This window comes from Hippocampus bargibanti, linkage group LG13 (assembly GCF_051943395.1).
Source record: "Hippocampus bargibanti isolate YZ-2025 linkage group LG13, ASM5194339v1, whole genome shotgun sequence".
NCBI lineage: Eukaryota > Metazoa > Chordata > Actinopteri > Syngnathiformes > Syngnathidae > Hippocampus > Hippocampus bargibanti.
This window is the reverse complement of record NC_142746.1, coordinates 14,911,999-14,936,068: the sequence shown is the minus strand read 5'-3', so window position 1 is coordinate 14,936,068 and position 24,070 is coordinate 14,911,999. Positions and strand designations below refer to the sequence as shown.

At 40.3% G+C, this 24,070-nt stretch overlaps 1 protein-coding gene across 6 annotated transcripts in view; it reads right to left on the bottom strand.

Annotated features, from left to right (window-relative positions):
• Positions 1–24,070, bottom strand: part of pde10a (phosphodiesterase 10A) — a 52,566-nt gene that overhangs the window by 13,541 nt on the left and 14,955 nt on the right. For 2 of the 6 annotated variants that reach the window (XM_089012223.1, XM_089012224.1), the window contains exons 1-2: positions 23,136–23,526; positions 9,661–9,792 (exon numbers count right to left, since the gene is read on the bottom strand). In XM_089012223.1, coding sequence (XP_088868349.1) covers positions 9,661–9,792; positions 23,136–23,199 — 196 coding nt within the window. In that variant the 5' untranslated portion in view covers positions 23,200–23,526. Of the gene's footprint in view, positions 1–9,660; positions 9,793–23,135; positions 23,527–24,070 lie in introns of those variants that run through there. The other 4 variants (XM_089012225.1, XM_089012226.1, XM_089012221.1 and 1 more) reach the window with 2 other exon arrangements.

The following is a 24,070-nucleotide window of genomic DNA, read 5'->3' as shown; positions in this document are numbered from 1 at the left end:
CACCTTCACACACAGTCAGACTTTCGAGAGTTTAATACGCATGCGTTTTTTTTTTTTTCATTGTCGCATTGGAACAATTACCTGGGCCTAAAGGGGTATCAATATTTTGGTGACATATAGAAAATGTCAAAGAAGGATCTCGTCAAGAAAAAGATGTGTGTGGTGAGTGTTACCATCAACTCATTTACTGCCATTCACAAATGTAATCATGAATTGAAAATATGACGTACAGCGCCTTTCCCGATTTTTTTTTTCCACAAGGAGGCAGCATTTCCCTTTTTGTATAAACCTATATGTATGTATTGCATTGTATTCTGGACAGCCATCCTCATTTCAAGCTCATATAACTTCAGACCCATATAATTTAGGAATTAACTCTTTTTTTCTGATGAAAGAAGAGAGTATGGTTTCTAACGCAGTATTGAATGATTATGTAGTCCTAAAACTCAATATTTTGTGGGTATTGGAAGTCAAGTGACAATGACAAAAACCCTGGGACTGGAGTGGACACATTTTTGCACGTCTGGCAATGAATGGGTTAATATTAATCTAATGATGAAGGAGGTCAAATTTTACATCAATGTCACAGTCAAGTGGTATACTTTAAACAACAACATTAAATCACCACTTTGTTATGGAAGTCAACCAACTACAGGTCAGACATATGACTTACACGTGATCACCTTTTAGTTTCTACCCACTACAGAGAATTAGATTTAAGGACTATGAACTGAAGAACCATTTTGGATACAAGGTCAAGTCTTAATCTACAAAGAAGTCTAATTTCCTTTAATTGGAAATGTACGCTGGTATCATTTGATTACTCTGGTGGGCTTTCCTTGACATGTCAAAACATGTCTGCAAATATTTAATGTGAGTAACCTCAACATATAACTTCAACAATGGACTCGAACAGTAGAGCCTTCCACTGACAACACCAGGTTGTGGCACAACATCCAGCAAGGGGAAACAGGCAAATGACTTGGAGTCGAAAGAGATGTGAGTTGATACCATGTAAAAATGTCTACATCCAGTTTTGTTTTCTGGCAATACAGCGAACAAGAGGAGGCTCAATAGGAAATGGTCATTTGAAGGCTGGTTGAATTTGGTTGCTAGACTACAAGCCATTGAATAAATTAAAAGAAATACTTCCATATTGCACATAAATTGATGATTTATATTTCCTTTTTCTGTACTCAGGGACACATTTGTTTCAATTATGAGTACAAAAGTACAAAATTCTGAGACCGCAAGAGCAAATTCCTGGAGGGATTTGAGGCCATTGGGAAGACCGTAAACAAATGAAAATTGCCTTTGGATGTATTGATGATAGCCAATGACAACAACTACTGGATTTATACACTGGGCGTGCTAGTTGAGATGAAAATAAAATGACTCACGAAGTTTGAGCAGTCTCCGGTGCACATGAGTCAAGAGAGGACAAGAGCAGAAACGGCTTCAATCTCTTTGATAACATTTCATGTGATCCAACCATGCAAAGCCTCGGGTGCATTGGAGAAAATAAATCTTGCTGACTCAAGCTGGTGCAAGCTTTGAAACAACCCTCTGTGCATGTGAAGAAAGAATTACAGCCGGCCACATTGTTTGTTGTTTTAAACATGCCTCTCTAAGTTTCCTAACTTAGCCGTGAGAGCTATTTTAGAGTGGACCCCTGGCCATGTGTGACGTCAAACAGAGGACAGGAGGCTGCACTAAAAGAAAGCAAAGCTTTTTGGATAAAGAACAGAAACCATCCTTTTTAAGGTGGTTTGTTTCAAAAACGACCTTTTAATCGCAAGGACCAACTTGAACTTGTTACACAGCCACCTCCTGTTGCAAAATAGTTTACAGCTCTAATATGTGACCAAAATGCACCAAAACATCACTCAAGATAATACGTGAGTCTTTTTTTTTGTTAGCGGAGAGTCCCGTTAGGAATGTCATTTGAGTAATAATGGAATGAAACACAAAGCTCAGTGAATGACAGGAATTCTAACAGTCTGGATGCAGTTTGACGTAAGATTGGATCCAGTGCCAAATGACACCTTCACATTACATATCATGATACATGACTTCCGTCACGCTAGTGTAGAACCATTCAACGGTAAAGCCAAGTCGATACCACATGCATTGTAATGATATACAGTGTACTGTATATTATATATATGACTTTAAAGGACAACCGACATCTCCGGACAAGTTGTGTCCATAATTTGTAAAATGGCATCAAAATACTTCTACTGAGCGTATTTTAAAAAGATTCCACTGCATATAGCTATATTTTACGTTTTAAGACTTGAGTTTAAGTTTAAGTTTTTGAGTTGGTAACGAGTCCATACGTGACTTCACTAAAGGAACGCCCCCTGACCGAAAAAAAGACACACTGTAGGAGTCCTTCCATCACGTCAATGTATTTTGCTGTATTGTTTGGTCTGAAAACCTTGTCTTGCACCCAAAAGCCGCCACAAGAGGGTGTCCAAGCTCCATATAAGGAATTTATCAGCCTGTGGAAACGGAGGTGGCCACAGGAGGTCGCCATTTTGTGCCTCTTTTCTGGTGATCGTTTCTGCCCAATGTTGCCTCAAAATGGCACAGAATAAATTATTTAATCAATTGCAAACATGTATGCTTTCTTCTTCAGAACTATTTGAATCATATTCATAACTGAATGTGTAACAAGAAAGCATATTCTCCGAATCTGAAGCCATTGATTTGATTCTCAAGCAATGCAAGACGTCTTGGCGTGACGTCACAAACTGGGGGTGGGACTTTCTGAAAATGCCCAATTCGCAGCTCAATTTTTTGCCGATTTTGGACACTTTACGTCATTTTTATTGGTGTTTTGCATTTGAGTAAAAATATCATACTGCGTGTTTTGGGTATTTTAGATGCTATAAAAGTTTTTCTGATGTCAGTTAAGAAACAAAAAAGTGACGTCGGTTGTCCTTTAAAACTTGACCGACAAATTGTTGCTGTTGTTAAATCCAGCTTTTTCATCTTAGGCAACTGGCTGAAATAAAACCTCTCCTTTCTCATGAGCACCTTAAAGCAGTAATTTATGTCACATCTCGGCTCGATTACTGTAATGCCCTTTACTTTGGAGCCAGGACAATCTTCCATGAAGCATTTCCAGCTGGTCCAGAATCTCACCAATATTGCATTAATACAACAGTCTACCTACTGCACCAGACTTAAAAGATGGATATTTAAGACAACTTTTACCCATCAAATCGCCAGTTCTTGTGTAAAATAACATACCCTCACTATGCAAGAACATTCAGCTTGGTGAAGAACGGTCATCTTAAATCTCAATTCGGCATAGCAAGGCCTGCACCTGCATGAAAATCAGGATACGCCAGGATTTCCGCAAGTGTCCTATAACAAAATAGAGCCTTGACCGTCCACATGTTCCCAACACCGTGACAAGAACGACAGTCCCTTCGAATGGCAACCCGTATTTTACAGGACGAGTTTTGCTTTCAGTAAACAGCAAACTCAGAGCACTGTAGTCTTGGAAAATATTGGGAAAAATCCTTCTTCTAAGCTCTAGGACAGACATCATCTACTGTTTTACGAAAATGACTTTCAAATTGAATGACTAAAAATGAATGTGAGTGTGAACGGTTGTCTTTCTTTAGATGTGCCCTGAAATTGACTTGGGACCAGTTCAGTGTGGTCAATCTTGTCAAACTCCAGCTAAAATGTGACAATAAACAGGATAAGTGTCATAGAAATTGAAAGGACAGATAGATTTAGTAATTTACTTGCAAGAGATTTTATGAAACTGATAATAAGAACTGATAGTGTATACAACCGAAAGCTTTCTGGTGAACTGTTGATGAGACATGAAAGAGAAGGTGCGTGGACACTACTCTGAACTGAGACGAACAATCCCTCAGCCGGCTGCGTGGAACTTGCTGGATCATTGACAGGAGCATTATTGATCCACTGCCACGATTACATAAAATATCCCATAGGACACTGGGCCGCCAGACTGATTCAGCGCTCAATATGTCAGTCTCGTGATGGTCTTGAATTGACCTCGTTTATGGAGACCATACTAGCTATAGAACAGGGGTGTCCAAAGTCTGTCCTCGAGGGCTGCCGTCCTGCCTGTTTTCCAGCTCTCCTAGGAGCAACGCACCTGATTCAAATCATCAGGACCATTTTCATGCTGCTTCAGAGCTGGCTGATGAGCTGATCATTTGAATCAGGTGTGTTGCTCCTGGGAGAGCTGGAGAACAGGCAGGACAGCGGCCCACGATGACCGACTTTGGACACCCCTGCTATAGAAGATGTCATCGGTTGCATTTTGAAAATCTGATTAACTCATTCCCTGCCATTCCCAATTTTATTCTGGTATTGAACGTTGGTTTTTCATACTTGAGTGCCGATAAAGCGCTGGTCATGGCCTCCGGCAATGTTTTTCTTTTCCATAACGGGGCAGCATTTCCCTTTTTACTATGTTATAACAGCTAAAACTCGATTAAAGCGCTACATTAACCAATATGTATTGCATTGGATTTTGGACATCCGTCCTCATTTCAAGGTCAAATATCTCCAGATCAATATAATTTAGGAATTAAGGTTTTTTTCTGATGAAAGAAGAGTTAAAAATTAAGATAAAAAAATGATATTGTGACAATTAAAATAATTGATATTTAATTTCAGTCCTCAGATTTGTTTTATTTTCTTATAACACATTGAAGTTGCTCAAAAAGGGCTTTTGTTTAGTTTTGAATTGAAAAAAACATATTACATTTTCCTTTTTTTAAATCAAAATTAAACATGTTTTGTCACCTGCCTCACATTCATGTCTCTAATTGTGTTCTCCTATCAGGCTTCATTCCAAACAGAACCAGTCAGGTCAACGGCAAGGATTTCACGCAGAACATTTCTTTCTCTTAGCTATATCTCAGACAAGACTTTTCGAACATTTGAAGTTAAACCAAAAGAGTGGTGTGTGGCATTGGCATGCGCACCCGCATCCCCTCCCTCTCCCTGGTGGCAAGCCCGACAGGTGAGACGGAGCTTTTATCCTACCAGTGGGGGGCATGTGGAATTAGGGCATGCCACACAAACGCATCTTTGTCTCTAGTTCACTGCCATCCACAGTCTGAACTAAAATGAGAAATCAGCTGCTTAACACGCTTGCCCTTTAGGGTGCGTTGAAACAGTCGAATCTGAAACAGAATCCAGATTCTTCTTTCAAGTAGTATAGGGATGGACTGCACTACCGTGATGCCTGTATAGGGACCGAGTGCCACCAAAATTAGTGAATAACCGTGAAAAATTGACACTCCCTTAAAAGTAATTATAAACACATATTAAGGGAGTGATTAAAAGCAATATGAATCAGAAATGTGTTTTTCATTGAAGAGATGGAAGTGCATTGAATCAAAATGGGTCAAAATGTTCTACTTTAATATTGAGAATTGTGATACAAATCAATATGCATCCCAAATATACATTTTATGAAACTTATTTTGTGCACTGGCGTACAGTCGTTTGAGAGGATCCAACATCTCTTTGTCAGGTGAGTGCTTCCTGACCTCAACCTGAGAGAGGAACTTTAGAATTATTGTGTATGACCTCAACAAATGCGCTTCTGGAAGGATTGACAAAATTTACCATAAATGCACTTTGTAGACTTTGCTCTCTCTTTCTCTCTCACACACAATTGTGGCTAAATCTGACGTAATCCAATGGTGTCAATCACATGACGAAAAAGAACAGGACATGCTGCAGGGACTAAGTTACTCAGAGCCGATCATATGATGACAGGGCCCGCTGAATGTGACTAAAATATGACTAATACAGAAATGAACCTCTACCATTGAAAAGGCTTCTTTTGTTAACTCATTCACTGCCATCCCCGTGGAGCGCCATCCCCGAATTTGTTCTGGTTTTTCTTGCAGGGGCAGTGCGTTTCAAGGTTCGGTCAGACTTCAGGCAATGTTGTTCCCCCTCACGAGGGTGCTGCATTTGCCTTTTGTACAGCCGCCCCCACTTGCACCTCATATTACTCCAGACCAATGTAATTTAGGAATTAACTCTTTGTTTCTGATGAAAGAAGAGAGTCTAAGGTTTCTTATGCTGCATTGAATGTTTATGTAGTCCTAAAACATAATTTTCTGTGGGTTCTGCAATCTGAGTGAAAATGACAAAAACCCTGGCACTGGAGTGGAAACACATTTTCACACTGTCTGGCAGTGAATGAGTTAACAGAAATGCCTCAATAGAATAATAAGAGTAATTTGTAAGTAAGAAAAATTTGTACATCAGAAGCGTTGAAACACAGAGCTTCTACTATTCTTACAAATGTGACTTGGACATTTGTGTCCAAGCGATTGAAATGAGAGAAGAAATGGGGTGAAGGGAGAAAGGACATAACTTTGGGCGTAACTAACTACAGTAAAGTCTCGTTATATCGATATTCTCGGGAGTCAGAAAAAATATCGATATAACCGGACTATCGATATATCCGATCCTGCGGCATGTAAATTTTCTCCTTACGTTCATAGAAATAGTATCGTAATAAGCAGTACTATCGATATAACCGATATCGATATAACGAGACTTTACTGTATATCAAACTGCAAAGGGGTTCTTAAAAGTGAAATAGTCTGGGATGTATATTTTAAGAACCTTGATATGAAAGCACAATAAAATACATATTGGACTAAGTTGAAGCCATTCTACTATTTGGTCCTAAGACAGGCTTTCCTGAACAATTCAAGTGCCAGAAAGTGTAAAGGGTATTTGGTACTCATCAGGCTAAACCTCTCCGTGAAATGATCTCACATCTTCTTGCATTGTGATAAAGTTCTGCTCCGATTCCTCTGCACTGACCCAAGCTGAATGACTTCAGTGAGTTATTCATACATGGCACCAGAGAGTTTGATTACCACCAGCGCCTTTAGAAACGGATACTTTTGTATGATAATAGCTGTTTCAAAATCTGACAAGTTGATCCTATTCCAGTTTCCCCTGCACACCAAAGCCAGCGCCCTCGCTACCACCGCCGACAACTCAAACTCTTGCCCTCCTTCTCCTCTACTCTCCCCTGGGCCCCCTTTAGCCAAGCTGCATGTCTCTGGAGGACGCCTCTGACGTCAGCAGCTCGACTGGGCTGTGCGCCAGCACTGTTGGCCCTTGATGGATGCCGTTGGTCTGGGAAACAGCTCACTGAGTGTGGAGCGGTACACTCTCAACATGGCCTGCTCGAACACATCCAACAGGCAGTAAACAAGCCTGTTCCGTCTCTTTCTGCTGTCCATCACACACCATGACAATTAACGAATATGTATAGGTCAGGCATTATACAGCAAATTAGCAAAATGAACTTATTGACTGGCATTCCTGAATTATTCGGGAATTGAAAATGACGTGGAGCGCAATTCCAGAATTTGTTCGGGTTTTGATTTCGCGTTTATACTCCAGGCCCATATAACTTAGGAATTGACTCTTTTTTCTGATAAAAGAAGAGTCTAAGCCAGGCAGGACAATAGAAGTAATCAGTCAGGACAATAGAAGTAATCAGTGTAGCCTCAGGGTATAGTCCTCTGCTCCCCCCAATCTGTGAGCAGGCACCTACATAGCAGGACTGTAGGGAGATATATATATATATATATATATATATATATATATATATATATATATATATATATATATATATATATATATATATATATATATATATATATATATATATATATATATATATGAGAAGCGAAACATCCAACGCCTTCAAAGAGGTACAGATGACGGCTGAAGAAACCTTTTCATCGAAAGATAGTATATGTTTTTTTACGCTGCATTAAATGTTTATGTTGTCCTAAAACTCAATATTGTGTGGGTCCTGTCATTTGAGTGAAAATGAAAAAAACCCTAGCACTGAAGTGGACACATTTTTGCACATCATCTGGCATTGAAAGAGTTAATGGCCCCTAAAAAAATGTGTGCAGGCAAATATTTTAGTGCAGTGCCATTTTTCTAAGACACGAAAACTGGTGGGGCACCAACCACTTACATATCAAGAAGACTGCATTGCCGTAATGATTATTTTGTCTGTTATCAACTTTTACCTGGCATGGACACGAGCAAATTCACCCCAAATTGATTGACTTTATATGTAATCAAATCATTGGATTGGTTTTGCCTTTATTAGTCTCGAGGTTGAGAAATTTACATTTAACAGCAGCAAAGTGATGAAAGGAATGAAAGTAGAAAAACAAAATTCATGAGCTGCTGGAAAGTCAAAAGAACAAAAAAAAAGCGAAATAACATATGACAAACAAAGACAATATGACAACACAAAGACACATAGTCATTCCTTCTTAAGCATTTTCTGTACCCTCTTTGTTACATGAAGCAGTTCCAGATGAAAGAGGAGAGGATCAAAGCATCTTTTCACCAGTGGATCAGGGATCAGCATCGTGAGAATAACTCAAAACGTATTGTTTTACTTTAAGTGTTAATCAAAGGACAACCGACACAATTTTTTTTGTTTCCTAACTGACATCAGAAAAACGTTTTATAGCATCTAAAATCCCCCAAACACGCAGGCTGATATTTTTTGTCAAATGAAAAACACCAATAAAAATGACTGAAAGTCTCCCAAAACTACTTCAAAATGATCTGAGAAAGTTTCAGTTTCAGAAGGTCCCGCCCCCTTGTTCGTGACGTCACGCCAAGACGTTTTGCCTTGCTCGAGAATCAAAACAATGGCTTCAGATTCGGAGAAGATGCTTTCTTGTTACTCATCCAGTTATGAATATGATTCAAATAGTTCTGAAGAGGAATGCATAAATGTTTGCAATCGATTAAAGAAGTAATTCAGTGTCATTTTGATGCATCTGGACGAAATGTAGCGTCCCAGAAAAGGCACAAGACGGCGCCAAAGCTCCGTTGGGAATGGGCTGATTTGTCTTCTGGGAATTTGTGTTAATTATAATCAAATCGTAGTCTTGGTCACCAGCGCGTTATTTGTGTTTTCCTTCTAATTTCGCCATGAACACGGATCAACACGAAGTTTTCAGACCAAACAAAGTACCCAAAAGGCATTGGGTGTCGCTTTCTCGGTCAGGGGCGTTCCCTCCGTGACGTGACGTCAGGAATAAAACAAGACTTCTTGAATATTCAGCGCGAGTCTTAAAATGTAAAATATCGCTATATGCGGTGGAATCTTTGTAAAATACGCTCAGTAGTAGTCATTTGAAGTGATGTTACAAATTATGGACGCAACTTGTCCCGAGGCGTCGGTTGTCCTTTGAGTGAGAATCAATTTGTATTGTATTGTACTGTATTATATTGAGAATAACAAATAAACAACTCAACTCTCTATTCAGAGAACTGTGAGAGCAAGTCTTTTCTTTGCTCCCTCAAAGTAATGTGACACCACAGTGGTCATTTTCTTTGAACAAAAGTGAGAACAGGCACGAAGGGATATGTTAACTTTTTTTTAAAGTAGTAAATGTTAAAACATAGTCGTTCTATGTGGCAGCTGTTGCTGGTGGTTAGTTTGGGAACATATCCCCCGTAACAAATGACGGGTGACTATCAAAGCAAAAGATGGATGTAAAGACGAAAATTCAAGGTATGTTAGCGTGATGCAGAAGAGTAGACGTTTGAACGAGTATGTGTGTTATATGGTCACACCTGCAGGTCTGCCGTTGGTCTTTCTTTTTAGCCATCTATCCAACGTCTCGGCGCTCACGCTCTCCAGCACAAAATCATCCAGCATCTGCGGGTGCAGAGAGAGGTAGGCCTTCACTTTCTCATCCGTCAAGCCTGAGAAGCACAGAAACAAGTCTGTTTAACTTACTCAGTGTCAGCCTTTTTTCATGAATAACAAATGCATAAAGATTTGGAAAATACATACTGTATACAGGAAGTTCAAAGAAAAACAAGATATGGGAATATGCTGCATGAATTTGTGTAACAACATGTGACATGCTGTATTTTGTTTTTCTACTTTCATTCCTTTCATCACTTTGCTGCTGTGAAATGTAAATTTCTCCACTGTGAGACTAATAAAGGCATATCCAATCCAATCCAATCCAATTGGGCAAATATGGGAGTACCTTAAGTACTCATACAGTCGGGCCATGTTTACAGTCAAGCAGTGTCTCAAGGGAAGAGCGCGCCCGACAGAATAAAGGAGGACTCGATTGTGCTTAATAGGCAATTAGGTTCTTGAGAGGTCGCTAAGTGCTGCTGTTTACTGTCTTTGTTGTCAGGGAAAAAGCCTTTCGCCAGATTATTGTTGAGGGGAATTTGTTTTAAATGCTCGACTGGCATCTGCTCGAGAAACCAACAGTAAAGTCTCGTTATATCGATATCGGATATATCGATAGTCCCGGTTATATCGATACTATTTCTATGCACGCACGGAGAAAATTACATGCAAACAGGGTCAGATATATCGATAGTCCCGGTTATATCGATATTTTTTCGGACTCCCTTGAATATCGATATAACGAGACTTTACTGTATTTAGGTTATCCGGTTGCTTCAAGGACCGAGCTCCTAGTTCAGGACATGAAATTAACTCATCCACTGCCAGATGATGTGTAAATATGTGTCCACTCCAGTGCCAGGGTTTTTGTCATTGTCAGAATATTGAGTATTGAGCTTTAGAACTACATAAACATTAAACCGTAAGAAACCTTACTCCCTTCTTTCATCAGAAAAAATGTTTCTTTTGAGCTTACTTGGTTGTAGAGTTATCTGCTTTGAAAGTGGGAGCAGCTGTACAACGGGTAAATGTGTTAGGGCAATTCGCTATACGAACACATTTCTAACATCTTTTCTGTGTCCTTACACATAGTTTTATTTTCTCGGACTTCCTGTCATCATGTCACATTCTGTCCGTCTCTACATGATGTCACATCCTGTCCGTCTTTAAAAAGCCCTCCCAACAAGCCCCACCTTTCTCTCCCCTCTGGGCTCTCCTCCTCTGCCTGCCCCTCAGGGACAGGCAGTTGCATTTTGTGCCGTCCCAAAGATTAAAGAATATTGTTGTTTTTACTTTTGATTCCTGCTTCACTAATAATGACCCTAAAAAAATGCTGCCCCTTCTGGGAGGGAAAAACATTGCCAGAGGTCTGACTGAAGCTTGAAAAACCTGAACAAATTCAATAATGGCGCTCCATATGTTATGCTTTTCAATTACCGAATGGCAGTGAATAAGTTAATAATACAATATGACATAAAAAGTCAAAAAATAATGGCTTTCGATTCCACCCAAAGGCCAATAAGGGATTTGACACGGTATGACAGCAAATAGTGGGATTTAGCCTCATCTCATTTTAAAGCACAGAAAGAAAAGCTAAACTATCATTTGATTAATACAAATAATTCATGTCAGACAGATCTTTTTATACCAACTTGGGCAAAATGTTGAACTCCATCAAAGATTGGTTGCTCCCCAGTCACGGCGCACTTAGAGATAAACTACATTCACACCATCACTGAGTGCGAATAGACCCCATTGCCACATGCATCAAAATCAGGTGACTGTACTCCTACAGATAAGTGACTGTCTAAGGCTGTGTGTGTGTGTGTGTGTGTGTGTGTGTGTGTGTGTGTGTGTGTGTGTGTGTGTGTGTGTGTGTGTGTGTGTGTGTGTGTGTGCGCGCGCGCGTGTGTGTGTGTGTGTGTGTGTGTGTGTGTGTGTGTGTGTCATGGTCTTCGAGAGTTTGTATTTGCAGGCAAATATGGAAATGGAAGGTAGCGGTAAGGAGGATTTGGGGGGTGCAAGAAGCTGCTCTGCAGTCTGACACTGTCCAGACACGAGACACCGGGCTTCAGAAGTGCAAGGCCTCATGAGACTCCTGGCCAGCTCTGACGCAAATCGATGGAATATGGCTTAATAAATCAAAGCAATTTAAGGGGTTGGGGGAAGGCCGAAGTGCGCTGCTGTCGGCAGACACCAGAGCATGGCGTTGCTGAAACGTTTGTGCCGTTTGGAACACAAGAAAGTGTTTACTGTCATAATGAGCACTTACACAGCCTGTACACACACACACACACACACGCACACACACACACACGCACACACACACACACATACACAGAAAGAAAGAAGAGGAAATTGTATTTGTAAAATAAACATTTAATTTGTACATTGGAATCAACACCACAAGTATGCCGAATTACAAAACGTTAGTATGTAAATGTTATCTCTAGTTATTTGAATTATTAAATGTATGATCTATGCAAGTCTTCTTTTTAATCCTGAAATAAAAGTCAAAATAATCACAATTCAATTTGACAGAAGTTGTGCAATGATAAAGAAGACGATGACAAATCTGTGCAAATTTTGGAGGAATGCTGTGTGTGCACATGAACAAAATATTTTATTGACACAAACCTTTTGTGACGAGCATATAAACAAAGTGATGAGTAGATACTTCTATTTCCCTAAAAAAGAGCAAGGCTGTGTTCATTTTCGCGAGTGTTCACAGAATGAGAAGTGGATGTTTCTTTTGGAGGATGTTCCGCTTTGCAATTGGTCCTTTAGAGAGAGTGTTTACTTCAATGTGACGGTATATTTAGGTTATGGAGGTCAAGCAGTGTGACGGCAAACTAAAGCAACCTGATGTGCTTTCATCGTTTCGACATGAACAAAAATCCAAACATGCCTATGGAAAAAAGTGTAAATGATAAAATATATCATTGAAAATACTGTTAAGACCACTGATGAGCAAAACACAGTGTTTTTTTTATTTTTATAACTGCCTTTCTATCCTCATCTTCAAAATTTTACATCTTAATATTCAGTGAAACATTCACTCCACCACACCGGTTAGATTTCATCAAGCAGCGTAGCAGCAGCTTTGTCATCCAGCTATTGATACACCCTCCTTCATTTCTTAACACCTATTGTATTTGGTGACCCACATTTGCCTCCTGCATTGCCACATCTCCTTTGCATTGAGTTGAACAGGTTAGGTTTTTAATTGCGGCCCAGGGAATGTTGGCCCGGGTCTCTTGATTGCATGTGCAAAGTTGCAGCAAATTGGCAGGAACTGCACACCTAGTCAAATCGGCCGATGCAGAGGTTCTTATATATGCTCCATAATTGGCATGGCTGATGTGTATGGTGACTATGCAAGAACTGGCATGTTTTTAGCTTCTAGGAAATGTGTACAGATCCTTGCAACTGTCCACAATCTTGATGTCAACAAATTGCTGACCCCATTGACTCCTACACGCCGTCTGTCAACTTCAATGTAGAGTAAAAACTAGGATTCATCCATGAAGAGAACAACTTTCCAAGGACGAAATCAAATGACATTTTGTCACTCAAATTGGGTAAACCCACAAACTGGAGCCAGATTGAGACCCTGAGGATGCAGATGAGGTTACTCGGAAAAAGTCTGTGACTGTTTAAGCAGAACTAATTTTTGCGAAACAATTGCTGCGGCAGCTGTCCAGGTGGTTGTTCTCAGGTGATCCTGGGAATATAAGATGCTGGAAAAATGGAAGTCATGGACAGTTGGAGGTTGGTGAACTGCTTACATGTGGCCTATGGTTGAGAGAGCGGTTGGATCTGATGCCAAATTATCTGAAATGCCTTTTGGAGATGGCTTATGGTCGAGGTATAAACAATCATGGGCAGCAACTCAGATGGACATTCCTCCAGTCAGCATGCCAATCGCTGCTCTACAAATTTTGTGTCCACCGAAAAAGTCTTAGACCTCTGAGTTCAGCTCATGCCAAATGGGAACACAAATCCAATTGTTGCATTGGCGTATTTGTTCAGTAAATGGACAAATGAAAATACCCACCTGGCCGTCAGTACTGATGAGGTTCCGTCAGTCCGTTTGGACTCAACCATGCCGACACTTAACGCTTGACATGTAGTATCCAGTCAAATTAATTAAGCCAGAGGACTTCAAATGACACAATTCTTTACAAAATTGGATTTGATTGAAACAATCAACAACTACTTAGGACAGAATGACTAAAATAAAGGGAAATAAAGGAAGGTTATGGCAAGTGTGTGGCTTCTTATCAATAATAAATCATGCCACCCGGTTCAGATTAGTGTCAATGGATGTTTTTCCACAATATAAAATTGTTCACAATTAAAACCATGAACATCTGGAAGCAGACGCTTGCTTGGTGTTTGAAGTGTTACTCGACAATAACACTAAAAACAATACCGCAGTTACAAAGTCTTTCACTGCATAGCGGTACCTTTAAAGGACAACCGACGTCTCCGGACAAGTTGTGTCCATAATTTGTAAAATGGCTTCAAATGACTTCTACTGAGCGTATTTTACAAAGAGATTCCACCGCATATAGCTATATTTTACGTTTTAAGACTCGCGCTGAATATTCAGGAAGTCTTGTTTTTGAGTTGGTAACGAGTCCGCACGTGATGTCACTAAAGGACCGCCTTTGACCGTAAAAAAGACGCATTGTAGCGGTCCTTCCATCACGTCAATATATTTTGTTGTACATGTTTGGTCTGGGTACCTCGTGTTGCACCCAAAAGCCGCCAGTAGGCCAGAAGAGGGCATCCAAGCGCCATACAAGGAATTTATCAGCCTGTGGAAACAGATGTGGCCACAGGAGGTCGCCATTTTGTGCCTCTTTTTTTGGGTGAGAGATTTTCCCCCAATGGTGCCTCAAAATGGCACAAATAAATTCTTTAATCGATTGCAAACATGTATGCTTTCCTCTTCAGAACTATTTCAATCATATTCATAACTGGATGTGTAACAAGAAAGCATATTCTCCGAATCTGAAGCCATTGTTTTGATTCACAAGCAATGCAAGACGTCTTAGCGTGACGTCACAAACTGGGGGTGGGACTTTCTGAAAATGCCCAGTTCGCAGCTCAATTTTTTGCAGATTTTGGACACTTCGGACACTTTGGACACATTTTTATTGGTGTTTTGCATTTGACTAAAATATCATACTGCGTGTTTTGGGTATTTTAGATGCTATAAAACGTTTTTCTGGTGTCAGTTAAAAAAACAAAAAAGTGACGTCGGTTGTCCTTTAAAGTCATTCATTGGCGGTCAGCAGCTTGTCGCGCTGCATGTTCACAAGTGAGTTGAGCCCATTTGGCAGAGATTTGTTGCCTGACTCAGACTTGTGCTTCCTGAGTAAAAACTGAACCTTGAGTTCATGCAGTGAGAGTATTGTTATGTAATACTTATCTTGACGACAACACACCACACCCTGACAATGGGAAAGGGAAGGCCAAATGAGTCACAGTCTGTCTGGATCGCTGCCCTGATCATTTCAAAATTAAGCATGAAAACCCCAAAAGTCAATCAACGCGATTTGACAATGTGTGCAGAATTTTAACAAAACAAGGGATTTTTGTCAACTACAACCCCAGTCGAATTCGATGAGGTAAAGGCTGGCTTTATATGGAAGACATTTGCTGTTGGAAATGAATATTTAAAAGGCTTTCAGATCAACCGCAAATTTAAAGTGTCAAAACAGGAATAGTTCAAGTCACCTAAGGGTCAAGTAATTTATGAATACATCCAAATTCCTTCAGATTTTTTTTCCGCCCGTTTTCTCAATCAGGACTGGAAAATCTTGAACTGCTTGATGACATCTGACCTATTACACTTTCACACAAGAAGAAAATGCCCCAGAGTCTATTTGACACCACATTTCTTTTATATGAGGCTCCTTTAGAGAATTTCTAAAAACAAGAAAGTGCTATGAAGCAAGGCCTGATTGCTGTAGCTACAGCCTTTGTGTAGTACAATGATTGGGGTTGCATGGGAATGTTCTCTACTCTTGAGCAACATATTTGACTTTCAATGTTTTTTCTTACTGTTGCAAGACTGCTCGAATGATTAGGATAAAGGAAGGAAAATTAATCACAAAACATGGTGGCAAAGGCTAATTCATGACTCTGAAAATGACTGTTTTTAAGGGATAAAGACAACTGCCCGGAATGTGGTGTAAATGTGCAGATGGCACCTTCAAAATAAGTGTGGAGGAATTCTAACAGCAGTTTTATGGGTTCATTACTTTCCTGTACATTTTTAACGACTAAATGTTGTTTCTATGTAAAAAGCCCCCCCACACCCCAAAAAAATCTGAGTGGCGGTGATGTGGACATGACCTTTGTGAGCTGTGCACGAGAATGTTAAGTGATCATACGCCTTTAATGCTCCAGTCAGATGATGTCAAGTGGTCAGGTCATAAGTCTAGCTGATTTTTAGTGGGCAGCATGTTTATCATCTGCTACACAATCTTAAAAAATGAGCAAAAAGGGGAAAGAGCCACGTCTATTGAAGCTTACATACACCGCCTGGCACAGAGTCAAGGGCAAGCTGCCAGGGTACTACTTTTCACTTTTCATGACAAGAGTCTGAGGCAGGAAGAGAGCGGATGTGTGAGGGGAGGAGAGTGGCGGGCTGGATGTAGGGTGCATGCGTCAGCAGCTCCGCCTGGGACTCCCTTGCCAGGAGGTTTGAAGAGCATATGTGCTTCTTATCTTATCTACTCTCCGAGAGGGGCGCAGCACAGCAGCCAACATGACATTCAGTGGGCACCAAAAGTGCAGATGCATAGGCTTTGATTTCTCTTTCCCACATTTCACCTCATATATTCATCAAGCCAGGAGGTGAGTGCACACACATTCTGCTTGTACCTGTGCCGATTGTGTACACTGATCAATCAATACGAGGCAGTTCAATGGTGTCAGATTATAAAGATAAATATCATGCCTCTTTGATGGGTGGTGGGATAAAATGTTGCTTCAGAACTATTTGTGCCATCTCTTGAAATGAACAAGAAAGACAACCAAATATCCAAATTTTGCTACACACTCAAAAAATCAGTCAGCTGAGCGCAAATTTTGTTGATAAGGGATTTTTTTAAAACCAGGAACTATAAACCTTAGTCGTGAGTCATGAGAGAGAGAGACAAAGAGGGAGAGAGAATCTCAATGGAAATGTAATTTACATTATTTCCACTTCCTTGGCCCAGGTAGACACATAAAGGACGGGTGCTATAAATGTCAAGCTGAGATAAGACATCTTGTTCTCACAGGCCAATTGTGACAAACTACAGACATATACAGTATGAAGAGGAACATCAGCTAACTGTGATTGAAGTCCAGTTCTATACTGGTCATCCTGTTTGGAGTTGTCGGAACCATTGAATCAAACAGCCTATAACATCCCGAGGTGATCGCCGGTCAACTACAAGCGATTACGGACTGTCACAATTTGCAAGGTGTAGGTGGTGGTGCTGGACTCCAAAAAAGTAGGCAAGAGGGAGGAGCAGGGTATATTTGACAAATTGTATTAAATACAGTCAGCAGGAACAAAATGTCAAACAACAAAGTCATCCGAACAAAAAGGTCAAAAGTAGCAAACAAAACCATGACAAGATGAAACCAATGTGACAGGGTGAAACAAACCTGAAACTGAATGGTTGTGCCGGGAGCCCTTTTACTGCCACTGATTAAAACGACCAACACCTGTGCAGCTGCAGGTGGGGCCCAACAGTGCCAACTGTTGGCCGCAAACCGAAACGTGACATGGATGTGGCATTGGGCTCGAATTGAGCTTGCGCCAGTTGCACGAAAGTGTGACTGTGACCCATCATAATTTCACATCAACTTGCTTTAATTGACGAGAATTCTGAAGATGGCACCAATCATTGCCTCCGAGTCAGCTTTTTGTGCAAACCACAGGTTTAATGTAAATGCTGCGACATCACATTCCCCTTCCACCACCTCCACCGCTTCCCAGAGCCTCCTCATCCACGATGGGTTCGCGTTCGTCACCGCACATCTGGACTGATGTTGAACTGATGGGAATCTGCTAATGAGAACCACAGAGCTCAGATCCTGTATCCTTCTCCAGTATCACGTTTTTCGATGAGCTGCAACACGAGGACAAGTTGGAAGGGAATCTATCAGTCTGTGGCCTTTTCCCATCCCCTCAGCTACAGAGACTTTGACCAGCTGACAGCGGGGTCAATGGATGGAGGATGCCTTGAAGAGAATGTCATCTGTTTTGTCACTAATATTGTGCACTGTGACCTGGCACTGAACCCGTGCTCCACAGATTTTGACCTAAAGTTTTAAAACTTCTTCGCAGGCTTTTTTTTTTTTTTTTTTTTTGGGGGGGGGGGGGGGGGGGGTACTTTTTTTTTTTTGTACTTTTTTTTAAACAAAGCAAATACCCATATCCTATGATTTGTTGATGTACTTAGTTCTCAAAAAACAAACAAATGGTCTTAGAGTTATAAGAAAAGTAAGTTATCAAAGTGGACTGATCATTTTTGCCCATACAGTTTTGGACAATCGGTGATTTAAACCAGGGTTAAAACAATTCCGTACCAGAGCTGGTGACTCCTGGCTCAAATACGCCCATCAAAACCTCACTACGCGATATTGGTTCATTAAATTCCAAATCCTCAATTTCCACTAAGTGTAAGTAAACAATTGGGTATTAAAATGCTTGTGAATAAACTGTCTACTGTAATTACCCTTGAATGAAAATTGGTACTTTTGTCCTTCAGTACGAATCATAATGAACATATTGAAATATAGTATTAACAAGAAAATATGAACACGATGATTGTGACTTCACAACAACAAATTAATTCTCCTTATAACATAGAATAAAGGTCTGATTATTTATAGTCTGACAATATTGCATATTGCATAACAGTGATTGCAAAGCACTATGGATTGTCTTCTAGCATTTAAAGAGCTCGTGTTTCATGCGTTCTTAAAGCGTTTGGTTTTTCTGCAATACGAAGGAAATTCTCCCATCTCTGCATCTGACACAGCCACCATGCGTCATGTGGAAATTTACTTTTGTGTTCGTTTTTTTTAATAAATCCAATGAAAGCAATTTAATGAGAATTCCATGCACATAACCGAACACTTCGGAGATGGTGCAGATTGCAAGTTCAGCAGGTTGCCAACTTGCACAAGGCGCACATGGAGCATCAAATACGAAAAATAAAATACAATCTGTAACCCATAACCAATGACTGGATTTCTGCGATTCAACTCCAAGCCCCATCGGCATGTGGGAATGCTCCTCACAGGTGAAGAAAAAAAAGTCAGCTGGTGCCAATCCTATTATTCACCAATAAATGACATTGTGTTTACACTTTGTCCGCAGGGTAATTTAGTGAGGACACATGTACAGTCGTATCTTAGACATGTGATGAGTTCACTTAAATGACAACTTTTTTGTTTCCTACCTGACATCAGAAAAACGTTTTGTAGCATCTAAAATACCCAAAACATGCAGTATGATATTTTTATTCAAATGCAAAACACCAATAAAAATGACTTAAAGTGTCCAAAATTATGCAAAAAAATTGAGCTGCGAATTGGGCATTTTCAGAAAGTCCCGCCCCAGTTCGTGACGTCACGCCAAGACGTCTTGCATTGCTGGAGAATCAAAACAATGGCTTCAGATTTGGAGAATATGCTTTCTTGTTACACATCCAGTTATGAATATGATTCAAATAGTTCTGAAGAGGAAAGCATACATATTTGCAATCGATTAAAGAATTTATTCCGTGCCATTTTGAGGCAACATTGGGGGGGAATGTCCTGTGACGAATTAATCAGCCTGTTTCCACAGGCTGATAAATTCCTTCCATGGAGCTTGGTCGCCCTCTTCCGGCGGCTTTTTGGAGAAACACGAGGTTATCAGACCAAACAAGTACAGCAAAATACATCGACGTGATGGAAGGACTGCTACAATGTGTCTTTTTTCGGTCAGGGGCATTCCTTCAGTGACGCCACATCACCAACTCAAAAACAAGACTTCCTGAATATTCAGCGGGAGTCTTAAAACGTAAAATATAGCTATATGCAGTGGAATCTTTGTAAAATACGCTCAGTAGAAGTCATTTGAAGCCATTTTACAAATTATGGACACAACTTGTCCGGAGACGTCGGTTGTCCTTTAAGCTTTGATATGTTTACAGCTTCTTAAGTGTGGGTAGAAATGTCGGTGAAAGCGACAAGTTATTTCAGTAAGGTCAGAAAAGCATTTTCTGCTGGAGAATGTTCAGCGTTCTTCATCCAGTTAAGTAATTTATCAAAAAGCAAATTGGTTTGAAAAACATGCACAAGAGATCACATTAGGGTTGACCTGAAATGAACATTGCGGGCCAACAATGCAATCACACAAGGCACTGCAACTGCAACTACTGTAGGTTTACGCCATTTGCAATGAGATGAGCAAGCGGTAATGTCAACATAGTCTGCATGAGCTGGACACTCTTGCATCAAGTCCCATTTCAGAGTGGACAAACAATGGAAAACATATCACCAGTTGCTTCAAAACAAACCGCAGATAATGCAGCCCACCTGTGCATACTGGCCTGTCACATGAAGACCCTTATGCCATGCCTTTTTGCTGTCAACATTTGCAACGTGGTGGGTGGTGGTGGACCCAAAAAATGCAGGCAGGATCGAGGAGCAGGGTGTTTTTGACAAATTATATTCAAATAAAATCTGCAGGAAAAAAATCTCAAACAACAGTCATCAGAACAAAAAGGTCCAAAGTAGAAAACAAAACTATGAATAAAACGTGACAAGACAAAACAGACCTCACAGGGTGAAACAAACAATGACCTGACACTGAATGGTCATGCGAGGTATTCTTTTAACTGACACTGATTAAAACAACCCACACGTCTGCAGCTGCAGGCAGGGCACGACAGTACCACCTGTTGGCCACAAACTGAAACGTGACATATGAACAGTAAAACTCAGGTCACGAATAAAAGTGTTGTTTTAACAATGCCACAATATCACAGTTACTCCTTGGCCAAGGTAAGCAGGAAAAAAACTGAAAAAAAAACAACCAACCATCCCAGCTGACTTTGGGCAGTAAAGGTGAAGTACACCCTGAACTTGTTGCCAGCCGGGCATTGAGATAAACAATCATTCACACTAACAATCACCCCTAAAAACAATTTAAAGTCATCAACCCACATTCACGCTGTTGGAATATGGGAGGAAACAGGAGTACCCGGAGAAAAGCCAACTATGCGACATGTAAACTCCACGAAGGAAAGCCAGGCTGTATTGGAACATATGACCTCTGCACTGTGAAAGGGACGTAGTAACATTTTAGTTTTGTATTTTTCTCCTGAGCCTTGTATTACTTGGTTTATTTGTTTATCTTTTTTGTGTGTGAGCATACCAAATCCACCCGTTTGTTGAAACCTTGCTCTGTTTGCTTTGGTCTCTGACGAGTCGCGCATCATTACAAGGCAGGTGCTACAGAACCAATGACTGGTTTAGATGTCACATTTCATTAATTAATAAAAACAAAAAAAGGTTTTGTTCTCATGGCCCATGTGGAACGAGATATATGTTCTTAAGTTACTACTGTCTTATTAAAAGCTCATGAAAGAAGACATTATTTGTGCAAAAAAGTTGGTAACAAAGATATACAGTAAAGTCTTGTTATATCGATATTCAAGGGAGTCCGAAAAAATATCGATATAACCGGGACTATCGATATATCCGACCTTGTTTGCATGTAATTTTCTCCGTGCGTGCATAGAAATAGTATCGATATAACCGGGACTATCGATATATCCGATATCGATATAACGAGACTTTACTGTATATCAATAAAAAAACAACAACACGGATGATAGTACAACACGAAATAACATGATAAAATAAAAAAGTCAAAATAATATCCAAACAGTATGTTTTAGTTTGTGTTCTTTGCCATCAGTAACATTCCAAGAAAGGCACATTCTCTCAAGGTAACCCGACTCTCTGAATATCTCATGTGGCGTGCTAGAATGTGTGCAAGCTAATCGCAAATGCTATCAAACATAATGTTATCCTTGCAGCAGACTGTACCGCAAAGCGATAAATAGGCGGAGATCAACATAGTGCACTTCATTCAGTCCGAGAATCTCTATGAGGAGATGTGAGTGTATCTTAAGGGAGAAACTGGTGACTTTACATTGACGTAAGAGATCGACAAGATAATAACCATGTGGCATGTACAGTATTTGACAAAGAAACTGTTCTTATGTTAGATTTTGAGGTAGTTTACGAATGTTTGGTAATGACATATAAAAGGTTATATGACTTTACGGAGAATTTAGCACCTGGGTTCTGCGACCACTCAGGAATAATCAACCTTCAATAGTGTTGAGGGCGTAAGAAATGTGAAGGATGTTAAATGTTTGGATCAAGGTACACTTTGATTATTTAATTTTTTATTTTTTATTTTTTTTTTAAATGAAGCTTTTGTCTGCTGAATGTTTTTTTTTGCTGCACGGATGTCCCCTTTCAGTCCCCTACTTTGTACCTCTTTTAGGTTTCATCATTAATTAGTTGTTTGATTGAGTTTTATTTTTTACAATTTTGGAATTTCATACATGTAAGGGGTTTCACCTTTTGCAAGCCTTTATGGTTGCGCTCGCACTACAAAATGTTGTTGCTTGTTGCAGTATTTTTAAAAACAAAAATAATAAACCAGATGATAGTTTTACACTACTATAAAAGCATATACAGTACTGTATTATTTTGTTTCTTTTAGTTTTTCCTTATTCACTGTCCCATTTTAACATGTGCAATTTTATTTAAAATCAACCCCTTTGCTTTTCTAGTGTTACACATCAGCAATAACTGTACAGTAGATGTATGAATATTCAACAATAATTCTTATTGCCATGGTCTCCAAATTTTATTTTGTTTTGGATCCCTTGGTTGTCATGAGCCGACTGAGTTTATTTGCAACCTTCCATACAATGATGTCTAACTGTGGACATTAACGCATTTCCATAAACGGACTACAACTATTATATTTTATGGGGGGGGGGGAGTTATTTCGCATTATTTGGTGTGTGAAGCTGATTGGTTATTTTTTACGGTCCTCAGCGTGACTCGCGACCAACGCATTGCATGTTTTATTTACGCACACGCTACACAAGCAGCAAATCGTGTTGCTTCCAGCTCCACACCCGCAGAGGGGCCATCAACGTGTCATTCATAAACTTAAGTGGCCTCACATGAGACAAGACGCCAAAATGTCGAGACGATAGCACGGAATTGCTGCGCGCGCTAAACGCTCCATTTTGGACGTCATCTTTATAATTTACTATATCTTAAAAATGAGGGTACCTACTTGCACCCAGGAAGCAGTCCGTTAACCTTCTGAAACAGCTTGTCGAAGACGGACCATCTTCCATTTCGGATAGTGAGCGCAAACTGAGAGGAATCGTGGAGTAAAGTGCGCCGAACCAACCAACAAGCAAGAAAAAAAATATTATAATTTAAAAATAAGGAGGAAACTACTCCAGGACAAGATGAGTCCTCTATTTTAGGAAGGGCGAGGAGGGTCTTCCGCCAGTCCCCACCACTGCCCCCACCGCACCTCCACCAGGCAACGCTGGCCGAGGTGTAACTCCTGTCCGTCCGCCTCCTCGGCGTCAAGCTCCGCCGTGGATGTGCAGCAGAAGACTGGGCAAGCAAGAGCGACGAAGAGCGAGCGCAGTCAAATACGCGCACACGCTCGCATGCTCGCTCAAACACAACCGCACGCCGAGAGGGGAAGAGAGAAAGAGCGTGTCAAGTTAGGCAAAAGCAAACGTTTTCCGAGGGTTTGGTTTCACAATAAAAGGACACAATGACCTTTCTTTGCTTCTCCGAGAACATACAATATCTGGGACAATTGCAGGATTCTTTATCTTTCACGACCAAATGGGGGCTTGACTAAAACATGGGAGAGGGGGCATCTAAGAACATAATTTGTAAATATCAGTGGCGGACCGTCAAGGCCACATGTGGCAAAATATAACGTATACCGTCACCACGGCCTGCAAAGCCTTCTCTGCTGGCCTAAAAATATCTGAATCACAGACTGATGTTAACTCCCATTGTACATTCATACTCATCATGGATTTTCAGATTTAGGAGCAGAGATTTTAACCTCAAAGGTTAATTTAGATAATTTAGATATGTATTCTGTGACTGGAAGATAGAGCAACTTAAATGACTTGGAAGTTCTGTTTATGATGTAATGTAGGGAAAGAGATGCCCATTTCAAGGGCATTGTCATCA